The sequence below is a fragment of the Crocuta crocuta genome, unplaced genomic scaffold (assembly GCF_008692635.1).
Source record: "Crocuta crocuta isolate KB4526 unplaced genomic scaffold, BGI_CrCroc_1.0 scaffold130, whole genome shotgun sequence".
Taxonomy (NCBI): domain Eukaryota; kingdom Metazoa; phylum Chordata; class Mammalia; order Carnivora; family Hyaenidae; genus Crocuta; species Crocuta crocuta.
In genome coordinates this window covers 15,646,489-15,660,521 of record NW_027527920.1, presented here as the reverse complement: position 1 = coordinate 15,660,521, position 14,033 = coordinate 15,646,489, and the positions used below count along the sequence as shown (strand labels likewise).

The window sequence follows — 14,033 nt, the reverse complement described above, 5'->3', positions numbered from 1 at the left end:
GCAGACATTTATGACAGCGCCAGAGGGGCTTGTGAGGGCCTTTGGTAGCACAGAGGAGGGAGGGTCTAAACCCTGAACAAATCCACCTATTCGCCAAGGGCCATAACACTGTGTTGTCCAGCACTGGCTCAGAGCTGTAAATCAGCAGATCTGTTTCCGTCATGACGGACAAACGAGAACCACCACCTTGTTTGTTCAGTTGCACTTCTGAGCTCAAGGACTGACCTGTTTGTTCCTAAGCTCCTCCACACACCCAGGCCTGGGTGTCTCCCTAGTGAGAGGAGAGTCTGTGACCCAGTAGCTAACCCACCATCTCTAAGCGCTCAAATCTCTTGGCCCAAAGAGGACAGAAAACAAGTGTGTCATATGGATGCTGATGGCATGGGGCTTTTGATTTATGTAACCAAAGTCACAAAGTACCTGGTATACTGTTTGTGGGAGGGTGTAGTTGTGTGTGTTGCATTAGACATTAGCCAGACAGAATAATGTAGACTCCTGGAAACTTGAATGGTTACATCTGCTGGGAAACAGTGGTGAGCCCATCACCACGCTGCCATGTAGAATACCTGGGTCTAGTCCTCACTAGCAGCAGATGTATCCAGGCTGGACTCTTTTTGCTGGGGCCTCAGTTTCTCATTTTGGAAAGTCAGTGGTTTGAGTAGGTGATTTCTCAGGTTTAACCAGCACAAGCAGGGAAAAGGGTATGTAAGTAAGTTGACTCGAGGTCTTATCAACGTGGGGGACAAAGTACGTGATAAAAATATAGCCAAAAAGAATGATCATGTCCAGGGACTCCTTGTGAAACAGTTTGATCATTTCTCTCCTTTTTTTGTTTTTCAAGAATCAAGTAGTTTAGTCCACTTTAATTGCCCACATAATAAATCTTGTTAGGCTAAGACGGGTACAAAACTACGTCTGAAACCAATAAATTGTTTGTTTTCCAATTCCCACATTTTGGCTTAAAACAAGGTTTTCAATTTGTGTGCCCAAGGATAGCCTGCAGCAAACTTTTATGGCTAAGTTATGAAACCACAAAGCGGTTTTCATAATGGAAGTGCTGACAGACCCTTAACTTATGGCCATGGTGAACTTGGAAGCCACTTCGGTATCTAAAAGCAGCTTTTCCATAAATTTAACATTTGGTTTCCCCCAGGATCCATCTTAGCACTTTAACTGCGTAGGTCAATCAGCAGAGGAAATGAAAACTACGTATCCGCATTTCCGGAAAGGCAGAGTAAGATTTCATTCTCTTTTCCTCACAGATATTTACTAAGTGCCTACTATGTGAAGGGTGCCATGCGGGCCTGAGTGGCGAGAAGCTAGGGGTCTTTAGAAAGAAGTCAGAGTAGCAGTTTCCTACCTGTGCTTCTTGGTGCTGCCATGCTGGGGCTCAGGGTCAGGCCTCTGGAGGCCTCAGGGGACGAGAAGGTGAGCAAGCAGCTGGCCCGTGGGGACCCTCCCCTACCTGGAAAACAAACCAAACCCGAGAAACTCAGCTTTTAGTATGTTTTATATGTTGGATTCCAAGTGAGATTTTGTTTGAATAAAGAGTTCTATGGTCAAAAACCAATTGGAACCTGCTGGTCTTACTTACTTATTTTAATGTTTATTTTTTGAGGGGGAGTAGGGGCAGTGAGAGATGGGAACAGAGGACCCGAAGCAGGCTCTGTGCTGACAGCGAAGAGTCCAATGTGGGGCTGGAACTCGGAACTCTGAGATCATGACCTGAGCCAAAGGCCAAGTCGGATCCTTAACCAAGTGAGCCACCCAGGCGCCCCACGCCTGCTCCAAGTCTAGTTTAATCCCCATGTTTGAAAAATATCAACATCAAGGCCCAGAGAGAGATGTGATTCACTGGAAGCCCACACAGCCAGGATTAAAACCAGGCCTTTGGAGTCCTGGTGTGGTACAAGTGCGAATTTATTTATTTACTTTTATTTCTAGGAGAGGGAGACTCAGACTCTGAAATAGGCTCCAGGCCCTGAGCTGGCAGTCAGCACAGAGCCCGACGCAGGGCTCGAACCCACGAACCGCGAGATCATGACCTAAGCGAAAGTCGGATGCTTAACCAACTAAGCCACCCAGGTGCCCCAACAAGTGGGAATTTAAAGTAATAAATAGAGGGTTTCTGGATGGCTCACTCAGTTAAATGTCCAACTTTTGATTTTGGATCAGGACATGATCTCACGGGTTTCTGAGATCGAGCCCTACATCTGGCTCTGTGCTGTCAGTGTGAGCCTCCTTGGGGTTCTTTTTCTCCCTCTCTTTAGCTCTGCTCTCTCTCTCTCTCTCAAAACAAGCATTAAAAAAATAATAGAGTCACTGCATTGTGTTGTAAATGTTCTAACAGAACTCCTGGTTCTTACTTGGACTTTAAACTTGCATCCAATACAAGATCCCATGGTGTCTTCCAGAATATTTTAAGAACCGTTTCCTCCCAGAGGTGCCTGGCTGGCCCAGTCAATAGAGCACGCAACTCTTTACGTTGGGGTTGTGAACTTGAGCCCCACGTTGGGTGTTGAGATTGCTTAATAAAGATTTTATTTTTAAATAAATAGCCCAGCCTCCTCCAAAATGTTTTAGATCAATAAAAGCATTGAATGAAGCCTCAATTATGCAGATGAGTTTTGTTCTCACTTCCTTTTCTCTCAAAATGAACCTGACGGGCACCTGGGTGGCTCAGTGGGTTGAGTCCAACTTGATCTCCTGGCTCGTGAGTTAGAGCCTCACAACAACCCCCAAAACACCTACAGATTGGTCCAGTTGGCAAGCCTCAGGCTGTGGGGCTTCCGAGCAATGCCTTGGGCAAGGTACTTTACCCCTCTTAAGCCTCAATTATTTCATCCTTAAAATGGGAGTGAAGAGGACAGTATCAAATCTCATAGGGTTTCTATGAGGATTAAATGAAACCATGTGTATAAAGTATTTAGCACGGTAACAAGTGAAGCACTTAATAAACAGGCATTATTAATGTCAACTAAACCAAAACTCTGGTTTCATATGTAAGACACGATGTCAAATAGAAGTAAATTTGGGTATGTTAAGATAATTTCATTAACTTCATAGTGCTTCAAGTCTATAAATGCTCCATCATGCATTAAGCTCTTCAATTAAACCATCAGTGGGTTTGGAACCCTCTAGACATTGCATAAAACCCTGGAAGGCCCAGTGATGGAGGAGGTCTCTGCCCGCTGAGGCGCAGAGTGGTCCCAGGGCTTTCCAGGCGCCAGGCCTCACTGTAGAGCAGGCCCCCCAGGACTCACTTCTCCCTGGACCTGCAAGGCTTTGGTGCTGTGCTCCTGCTAACTGCGTCTGACCTACAGTTAGAGCTGCTCGGTTTTCATGCTGGGAAAAGTGGAAATCAGCCTTTTCTTTACTTACAGAGCCATTAAGCCCCTTTTATGAACTCCTCTCCCTACCGCCACCATTTCCCCATTTTGGCCAACACCGTGTACTCCTGTGGATGGGGACCCTGGGCTCTCTACCCCCCTAGTCTAGCACTTTGATGCTCAATAAACATCTGGTGGCTGAATGAAAGGGACATACCTAGTGAGGACCGACGAGCTGGTCTGTACTAGAATACAACCTATTTAATAAGGACCCCAAAGAAGCATGTTTTGCTTATGTTTTACTTCTCTGTGATTATCCTCCCTCTCCTCACAAGAACATAAGCCCCATCAGGGCAGGGATTTCCATCCCATCACTAATTACCATCTCCATGGGACTCCCTTAAAATAGTGTCTGGCACATGGCAGGCACTCGACCGGACCGATACTTGTTGAGTGGAGCCATCCCTCCGGAGCATTTGACACTTTCTCCTAAGCAGCAGAATGTCTGCTTCCTGCCGGAGTTTGGTCTCGTCTCCCTACTTCCCGGGCCTGTCCTCCATCTTTTCTGATGGCTCCTCTTTCTCCTCCCAGATCCCTACCCTGGCAGCTTCGCGGGGCTCGATCGTGGTTACAGTAGTTCCTGCGAAGCTGGCGGCCAGTGTCCCAGCTTCACTTCTGCCCTGCCTGTGCTGAGCCATCAGGTAGTTCCAGCCTCTCCAGCACACAAGTCCTCATTCCTGGCTGCCGGCTGGCCGCTCCCGGCTTGCTGGCCCACTGATCTTCACTCCCACCTACCGCACCCCCAGCTAACTGCATCGCTGTTTTCCATCAAAGCCAGTTCCTCTGAGTAGTGGTTAGGAACACTGGCTTGGAAATTAGAACTGGGTTTGGGTCCTGGATCCGCCTCTCACTGCATCTATAGCTTTGAGCAAATCCCTGACTTCTCCGAGTCTGTTTCTTGAGTCAGAACTGGACAGTAATTTTTGACTGTAATTCCCTCAGAAATTCGCTGGGATGGTGAGGTAAGATACAGGTATAAAGTCCTAGCATAGAGGGCACATTTTCCTACTTTTGTTGGTGCTACCGCTGCCTTCCCAGGTCCCTGAGCCCTGTACCCTGTGGGCCCCTCGCTCCAGGACGGCCTCAGTGCCCACACACTCCTGTCTCCTCCCTTCATGGCTTCCATACCCACTGCCACCAGCCTCCTGGAGACCCGGGTTCTGTGTCTGGTTGTTTCATTGACCTTCTGCCTCCAGTTTCTCCTCAAGTCCTTCCCCTCTTCATCTAACCCTTGCATTCCATACACTTCTAGAGAGCATGGGTCTTAAAGCAAAGATGGAGCGAAAGGGTGAAAAGGCACTCACTGTGATTTCAGGGGCTTTTAAACACCTGTCTTGTTTTAGAAAAAACTTAAAAGTTTGATTTGAAAGTTTGATATATATTAATTAAAGCAACTGAGAGCAATTTCCAGTCTGCTAGTCTTCAAAGAGAAAAATGAAAAACAGAAAAGAAAAAAAAAAGGGCGTTTTCTCCTTGCCCCTTAGTGAAACTTGGTTTCCAGCAAGTTCATAAATTATGTCTAAATAGGTATGATGTAATGAAAACATATTCCCCGTGGTCACAAGTGCGTGGCACATAGTAAGCGCTTTAGGATGCCTACATCTCATATTTCTATTGTACAGACCAGAACACAAAGCAGCTTTTTGTCAAAGTTCTATTTGCTGACTCTGCTATTGTTTCCCCCAGGGAACGGCCTCTTTATGGATTAATAAAATGTTAACAATAGCCTTCAAGTGTTAAAGAAAATTGTTGAATTTTAGTTCTGTGGTTGAAATTATTTGTGTTCCTGAAATCCTCTTGTTTCCTAGTGATCAACCAAATAAAATACCTCACTTCCTTTTGAAAGGTTGGGATATGAGAGCCTGTTTTTGAAACTCAGAACATTCACCTTTATAAATATTTCTGGATTTTATGGGCTTTTAGGATATTATCACCAGAGCCCATTTCCGTCATGTGGAATTTTCACAGTGGTTGGCACAAATCACCATCTGGCTTCTGCCCCTGGCACTCTACTAAAGTGCCTGGTCAGGTCACCGGGGACCCCTGAATTGACCTGAATTGACAGATCTCGTGCATTCCTCTACAGGAGGTGAAGTGCTCACCCCTTATTCCTGGAAATCCTTCATCCCCTAGTTTCCTTCGTCATTCATACATTTAGTGATCGCTCTGTGCCTGGCCTGAGTGCACTGCTAGACTCATGGAGATGAGTGACCCATGGTTTTCACCCTTCACGAAAGTGTAACTAGCAGAGGAAGTGTAGACTAGTGGGGTAATGGGATGCTTCCAGTGGTGTGTCAGAAGCCTGTATGATAGTCCTTTTTAAGGTGTACATGGGGAGGATGGTTTGGAGAGCACGGAGAAGACATGGAATCTCTAGGGGAGAGACATGTGAAGTTTAAATTTTCCCGCAAGCTTCTAACACACCTCCAAAGAAGCTGCATCCCAAGTATAGTTGCAGATCACTTCAGGATAGTGGGAGGTGTTAACTGCTGGGAAAGTTTAGCAAAAGTGACCTGTGAAAGCAGGAAATTTGAGCACCACTGCTCAAGGAAACAGAAAACAAGCACAAAAAGAAAGGAATGATCGTTTCTATCCCTGGGGGTGCAGAATTGGGGAAACTGTCATATTGGAGGTGATGTAGGAGTCTTGAAATACAGGCAGGGATTCATCAGACCCGTGTGATTAGGGGAGCATTCAAGGCGGAGGGGACAACAGGAGAACGGCAGTGCAGCCACGATGAAAACCATAGGAGAAATAGCAGATGGCGGAGGGCCTTTAAGACCATGCACAACAGCTTAGCCTTCATCCAAGAAGCAATGGGGAGACATTAAAAAGCCTTAGGAACAGTAATAAGCCCTGATTATCAGATGGAAGATCTCTTTGGCAGCAAAATGAGTAGAGGGTTTCAAGAGGGGAAAGACTTGCCGACACTGAAGGCAGGAAGACCATACTCAAGTATTCAAAGATAAATTTCGAGAGCCTGAACTAGGGCAGTGGCTGAGAGAACAGAGAAGACAGATGACAAAACAGTAGCTAAGGAGGTATATTCCACATCACTTTGTGAAAGACTGGCTCTGGGCGGTTCGGGGAAGGGAGCAGACTCATCTGTTATACATATAATTGGTCACTGCAGTAGTCGGGGTAAGAAATGTTAGGTGCCGTAACAAAAAGCCCACAAACCTCAGCTTGGCAAAATACTGATGTCTTGTGATACAGTCCGAGACTAGGTGGCTTCACTGCACACATTCAGGAGCCCAGATTCTCTCAACTAGTGACTCTGCCTGGGTTTTGGAGTCCTTCGGGGCCCTTTGCTATTTCCTATGCATGAAAGGGAAGAGATTGGGAATGGGGTGGGGGGGTTCTGCAGAAGGATTTTACAGCTAAACCTGGAAGTGACATACATCATTTTTGCCCATTTAGTCACATGGCCCATGAAATTGCAAAGAATGCTGGGAAAGGTAGTTATGTGTCCAGGAGGATAAAAAAATGGGTTATTTTCTCATCTCAAGTCACCAAATCCTGGTTAATTCTACCTTCCCATTATCTTCCTACCCTTTGCTATTTCACCTTGAGTGCTACAGTTGGAACTCAAGTTCTCATGACCACTCTCACATCCTAAATAGCAAACATCTGCTCACTTTCTGCCTTCAGACTAACCCCTCTTCAGTCAATCCTCAGCGGTGCCAAGGAGTCTTGCTAGAATAAAAACACAAATATATCATTCCCCTCCTTAGTGGCTCTGTGTCCCCTTCTGAACTCTTTAGCAGGGCACACAGGGCCCTTCTCCCCTGGGCCTCATCTTCTGCCTCTTTCTATTGTGAACTCTTTGCTTTAGTCCTACCAAATGTGTCTTTCCATACCCAGAGTCCTTGAGTTCACCATTCTTTTGCCTCTCCCACACTATCCCTTCTGCCTGAATTCCCATCTCCTCCTCGCCCACCTGAGGAACACCTAGGCAGCCTTCAAGATGCCCCCTCTGTGCGATTTCCAGATGCCCTCCTCCTAAGTGCCACTAAGTTTGCCCTCAGTTTGCCCATAATATGTTAATTCTTATATTGCTCAAGGTCCTGGCAGGACAGGAAGATTGAAGAGACTTAGATGAGGTGACTGTTTATGAAGGTTTGGGCAGCTCTGAGAAACATAAACAAGGGACACTGGCATACTCTAGAGCTAACACAGTGGAAGCTGTCACCAACCCAGGCCTCTGCGGAGGCAGGGGGAGGAAGCCAGCAGAACACACAAAGGGGGTGGGGGGTGTGCGCTGCGAACTGTGGCCTCTGCTAGAGGAATGCAGCCAACCTCCAAGCTGCAGCCTGGCCAGGAGGGAACAAATGTCCTGACCTCACCATCCTTCTATTCTCTTATCCCGGCCACCGGTTCCCCACTGGTCAAAACCAACTGGACGGTAAATGCTAGGGGAGCCCATGGATGCCGACCTTCAAGGCAGCTTCCCAAAGGCACAGAGTGGGGTGGAGAAGGGGGAGAGTAATCCAAATGGGCAAATGAAGAACATTCAGCATAACTCATTATGCATCTATTATAGTACCTAACATATTAATTTTGTTTAAAAAATTTTTTAATGTATTTTTGAGAGAGACAGAGCGAGCATGAGAGGGGGAGGGACAGAGAGAGAGGGAGACACAGAATCTGAAGGCGGCTCCTAGCTGTCAGCACAGAGCCCAACATGGGGCTTGAATCCACAAACTGCGAGATCATGACCTGAGCCAAAGTTGGAGGCCTAACTAACTGAGCCACCCAGGTGCCTGTACATTAAAAGAATTTTAATTATAAGTTCCTTGAATACATGGTTTTTTATTTTTCTGGATGATCGATACTTAGCACAACCTTTAAAAGTTACGGAAGATTCAACTGCCTTCGGTCAGTTTATTTTTAGGCTGCCGCGGCCCACAGAACCATCTCCTAGAGGTGTCTTACATGAAGAGTATGGGGAGTTTTGTTCCATCCACCTGACCTGCCTTTTCTCATTTCTCAGCCCAACAGGTAGGACTCGTGAGATTGCAATGCCTTCCAGAAACTATACCCCGTACACACGAGTCCTGGAGTTAACCCTGAAGAAAACTCTGACTTAGGCGCTTGTAGACAGCTGCTGTGGACAGATGGACAAAGGCCCTAGAACCCTTGAGGTCTGGGAAGGTGGCTGCCACTTCATCCTATACAAGTTTAAACCAGAAAGGAGATTGCTGACTCTGATCTACTTCTAAAACATGAAGGAAAGTAGAGGTGGAAGGGCAGGAGAGAGAGGTCATATTTCAAATGCCCAACCATGCTATACTGGGCCGTCATTAGCCCTCCGAGTAGACACTGAGCTTCTGTCAGGAGAATTCCCTCACAATTTATTTTGTTTTACCAGCCTTCAGTTGGGAGGAAAAAGGGGCATTTGTTTGAAATTTCACGTTTTTCATGCCAGGATCATTTGTTACAGCATGAAGGTTTTATTTACCCGTAAAAGTATTAGGGGCAGCATTTCTCTGGTGCCAAGCAGCCCATCTGCAGGAGCATGGGCACCGGGGAGACCTGGCCGGGGAGGGAAGGCTCCCAGCACGCAGATGCTCTCTCTTCTTGGTGCCCAGCATGTGGGTGGGTTGTGGGAGCCACGCTGGAGACTGGCCTCCTGCGGCCACAGGTGCCTAATTCTGATGTGCTCATCGCTTGGTTTAATTTGTGGCTTATGTCTATATGGAGCTCACTGAAATCAACATATTTATTTCACTTGAGATTTTTTTCTTTCTCAATTTACCTGAAAGAATTTTGTATGTTGTAGAAATGTCATCATTTCATGTTTTCAGTATCAGCTGGTGTTTTTGTTAAATAATTTGTTCATGCATGCTCTACTTTGATATAATCTGTGTCACATGTTTAATAAATGCCATATATTTTGTTCTACTTGTGTTGTCTCTGTGTTTCATCCATGCAGGTAGAAGAGGTAGATTGGAGAATGGGGATCTGGAGTGTCAAAGTCAGGGCACAATGATCTTTCAGTCAGTACAGTCCTTAGAAGCATTTATAAACCATGAGAGAGGGTATATGTGTGTGAGCATGCCAGTGTGTGTGTGTGTGTGTGTGTGTGTGTGTGAACTCTGAACATTGTCCACAAACTCTATTACATAGTAATTTTTATCTTATTGAAATGAAAAAGAGCTTTATATGCAAGGTTTTGTCCTAAATAAATTCTATAATAAGGCCTCTATCAGTGTTTTCATTTCTGTCCTTCTTGACTTTCTTCTCTCTCTCTCTCTCTCACACACACACACACACACACACAGTTTTTAAAGCAAATATGGCAGTATATGGAGAAGCAGAATCATGATATTTAGGAACATGGGCTCATGAAACTGAGCTTAGTCACTACAATATGCTTTGGGCAGTCACAGAACCTCTTTAAGCCCCTGTAAAATGGCATCAGTGATACTTCTTTCCTAACTGGAGTTGGTGTGAAGGTGACATGAGTTATAATTAATTGGATTTCATTTTATTGATATACTAGGATTTCCTTGACCTATCTGCTTGCATTGAAATTTTGGAGGTTATCGCTTTTTAAGCAATCCTCTGATGAATCCTCCTGAATGTGCAATCTTTGTACCCTTGCCTAATTACTTTCTCAGGAGAAATTCCTAGAAGAGGAATTGCTGGGTTGAGACAAAAATGATGCAGATTCGGGGTGCCTGGGTGACTCAGTCGGTTAAGGGTCCAATTCTTGATCTCGAATCAGGTCATGACCTCAGGGTTCGTGAGACTGAGCCCCACACTGGGCTCTGCACTGACAGCAGAGACTTGCTTACTTGCACTCTCTCCCCCTCTTTCCTTGCCCCTCTCCCACTTGTGAGCGTGTGTGCGCATGCTCTCTCTCAAAATAAACATTTTTTAAAAATTATACAAGCTTAAGTCTTTTGGTGCATATGGTCCATTTGGGCCTGTGGAAGTTTCTGTCCATTTACATTCTTATCAACAGGATAAGAATATGGTTTCCTGACCCCTTTGCCAACACTGGGAATAAGAACTGAAGGAGTAGATAAAGTTGCTTGCTTTAGGCAGACCTGTCCCCTGAACAAGCAGTGAAAAGATTTCTTTCAGGATATTGCCTTTGGATACCTGAGTGCAGAGACTGTGCACGTGTGAGCTGCAGGCCCATAGGCCTCCCCAGGGCCCAGAGAGAGCATGGGCAGGAAACAGGAAACAGGCCTGGGCTCAGAGGAAGTGGGCTTTCTTTCGCCAGTATCCTGGAATCAGAGAAGGCCTGCTGCTTAGTCAGAACCAAGAGCCAGCCATGGAGACAGAAAATATTCAGGCCGTGTGACTGAAATGGGGTTTGAGTCTGGGCGGGCACTGCCCCAGAAGGCAAACTTCAGGGCCGGCAGGGAAAGGGACATCTGGAAAGTGCTTGGAGTTGCTTGCAATGACAGGCCCTCCCCAGACTAGAGAGTGCACCGACCAAGGCTGCCCCCTGACTGGTGGTGAGAGTACCCAGGGCACCCTCTTCCTCCCCAGCAAATGCTATCCTCCTCCAGAAGCTCTAGGGTGGTGCCCCAGGGTAAGGCGTGGGGTGGGAGCGTATGACAGGAAGGGCAGCATTCCTTCCTGTGTTTGCTCCGGACACCTCAGACAGAGCACAGTGCTCTTCCTCACATCCAGACTCAGAGGCCCAGTGCAGTTCAACCAGCACATGCCACCCTGTCCAGTGCATGCGCAGAGCTGGGGAGACAGATATGTGCACCTCGAGACCCCTGCCTCTGCAAAATTGTTCCCAGGGAGTCTGGCTCTTCCTGATCTCTGCTGTCTCTCAAATCCCAGGGCTACTTTTTTCCAGGCTCTCCTTCTACTGTTACAGCTAATGACTGATCATGATGTCCATTTCCTGTCTCTCCAGTGATGTGGGCTCCTTGGGAGGTAATTTCCCATCAAGGAGGGAACCCATTCCACACCCCCGTAATTATGAAGAATTCTACAAATCAAAGTATTCCACAAAAAGCCCTGGCTGGGTAAGTACATGAGACCAGGAGTTACGGAGCCAGACCTGGCATTTATCCACTAAATCTCTGTGGCCATCCTATGTGGAAGATGTTATTACTAGTGCCATTTTGTGGACAAGAAAACTGAAACTCAAAGAGGGATGAAAATTGTCTGGAACCACACAGGCTCAGTTCCAGAACACAGGTGGGAAGCCCAGAGTCGGTCCCGGGTCTGCAACTAAATCACAGTACCTGCTTGGTCCGGTCACTTGAGCTCTCAGGCTCAGTGTGCTCACTGAGTAGTTTTGCCTGGAATTGAAACTGTATGCCCCTCAAGGCCTGCTGTGCAGACCATGTGAAAGAACATGGAAAAATTTGCCAGCACTGCACCAGACACATGCCAACAGTTGACAACTGCAATTATTACTGGTAATTACTGGGAAAGAGGTGTTTTATCATGAGTATTTGCAAATCCAAGGTTTTCCTCTTGTTGGACACAGATTAGCAACCCCATGAATCCTAGTGAGTGGGATTGTGCAGGAGGGAAGTGGGGAAAATGTGGCTGGATAAACAGGAGATCAAATAAACTGTAGTCTCCTTTTCCTCATATACACATCTGAGAATAAACCATTTGATTTTGTCAGGAAAGGAAAAGCCCAAAAGGGAGACTGGAGATGTATTTCTGGAGAGAGAGACCAGAGGCAAAAAGAACCAGAGGGATACTGGTGGCTAAATTTTGGGAGAATGTGTTGGACAGGACTAGATTATTAACACATGGTATGTCGTATAAATTATTTTAGCCCTATGTATTGAAAAGACTACTCATTTTCCACCCGATTGCTTTGGTACCAATGTTGAAAATCAATTAGCGACATTTGCATTGGTCAATATACATACTCACTACTTTTTTATGTTGATCTATTTGCCATCTTGATACCAATTCTACTCTCTCTTGATTATCATAGCTTTCTAATAAGGCTTGCAGTCAGGTGGCACAGGGTCTCCAACTTTGTTCTTTTTCAAAGTTGTTTAGGGTATTCTGGGTCCTTCGCATCTCCATTTTACAGTCTGTCCATTTCTACCAAGGCTGCTGGGACTCTGACTGGCATTGCACTGTGTAAGAACAGATCACCAAGAACAGCAGGATCTCACTGCTGAGTCAGGCCAATGTGGAGCAACACCACGGCCTAGCTGGCAGTACTAGTCAGGTCCTGAATGGTGCGGCTGCTTCTCGAACCCTTCAGTTGGGAAGGTACCCGGTAAAAACTGCCATCATGTATTCTGATAAAGGCATAGTATAATCTTTGTGGAATTCTGAACAAAATATTATAAGAAACATTAATTTGTGCCCAAGGGCCTTAAAACCCATGTAATTTGAATGCAATAAAATATAAATAAATAGCAAACAGTTCTTAGGGGTTTTCTCTTAATTTTTCAACACATACTTTTGAGTTTTAACATACAGCATTTACAGCATTCACCTTCCTGAATTAGGGGTGGGAGGGGGTTAAGAAATAATTAGTAGGCAATTTTTTGGCCCTGGGACTTTTCTTGTAAATGTTTTCTTTGGCAGCCATACTCTTGAGAACAGGAAGTTACTCTCTTGTTACAGATTTAAGACTTTTCTGAGCCAAGTAACAGAAAGCTGGATTAGTTCTGAAATGAAGAGGGGAGGAAAAAAAAACCAACAACAACAACAAAAAACCTCTAGGCTCTTGCTGGAGATTAATGACATCTTGCAAATATTTTAATTCTCTCCTTTCCTCTTAACTTGCCACTCTTCTAAACAAAACACATTCAGCCTGAAAAAAATTACCTCGTCACTTTGTGGCCCAACCCTAAAATAAAATGTCTCTATGGTACCCATGAATTTATTTAAACATTTTTGGGGGGCTGGGGAAAGAAGTTAGGGCTGTCTCAAGTTAACCTCGTTTTTGGTCCCCAAATCCTCCATATGGAATTAAAACTAGAAAATATAGTCATAAAGATGCTAATGTTTCCACGGCGATCATAAAGATTCATAGTTTTCTTTGACCTTTTAAAATGACTTTTCTCAAAACTGATAATGTCGTAGCAAGCTTTGTAAACCAGGACTATGTACTGAGATGCTTACAAACAATTCTTTAGGAAATGTTCAAAATAACAGAGTTATAACCTTAGACTCGAGCACTTATTAGTCTGACTATACAACAAGGAAACTGCTTTCCTCCCAGAAAAGGCTGAGTCTTTTTGAGTTAAAATTCACTTTTTATACTTAATTCTAGAGAAAATAAAACCCCGTAATCTTAATGAAATTTGTAATCTGGTGGTGGGGGGGGAATGCTAATTCTATAAATTATCTGATAATCACTTGTGGAGATTCTTAAAACACACAAGATGTTAGGGAAATTGAGATTCAGAGGTGAAGAACACTTTCATATAATGAGTATGTATCTTGTACTGGTGATCTAGGAAGTTTCCATGGGATTTACGGTAGCCTCTCAGAAAAGAAACATGTTGGGCAAAATTTTTCCTATCTACTCCTGACACACCAAAACTCAAATGCCCTGGTGCCCAGAGTGTGCACAGAGGTGGCAATGGTCTGGTGCAGGATAATGGGGTGAGTGACTGGCTTATGGGGTGCTTACCCGGATGGTAAGTCTGTGCCCATCTTAAAATCACTCAAATTCATGATATT

The 14,033-nt window shown here is 45.3% G+C and overlaps 1 protein-coding gene and 1 long non-coding RNA gene across 3 annotated transcripts in view; one reads left to right on the top strand and one right to left on the bottom strand.

Moving 5' to 3' along the window:
- The window catches only part of MYZAP (myocardial zonula adherens protein), a 91,916-nt gene extending 82,664 nt beyond the window's left edge, over positions 1 to 9,252 (top strand). The window contains exon 13 of one of the 2 annotated variants that reach the window (XM_077747956.1): positions 8,383 to 9,252. In XM_077747956.1, the coding sequence (XP_077604082.1) occupies positions 8,383 to 8,479 (97 nt within the window). In that variant the 3' untranslated portion in view covers positions 8,480 to 9,252. Of the gene's footprint in view, positions 1 to 1,262; positions 1,373 to 8,382 lie in introns of those variants that run through there. The other variant, XM_077747965.1, reaches the window with a different exon arrangement.
- The window catches only part of LOC144218153 (uncharacterized), a 36,539-nt gene that overhangs the window by 2,847 nt on the left and 19,659 nt on the right, over positions 1 to 14,033 (bottom strand). The window contains exon 2 of the long non-coding RNA XR_013331063.1: positions 1,361 to 1,465. This is a non-coding gene — a long non-coding RNA (uncharacterized LOC144218153). The remainder of the gene's footprint in view (positions 1 to 1,360; positions 1,466 to 14,033) is intronic.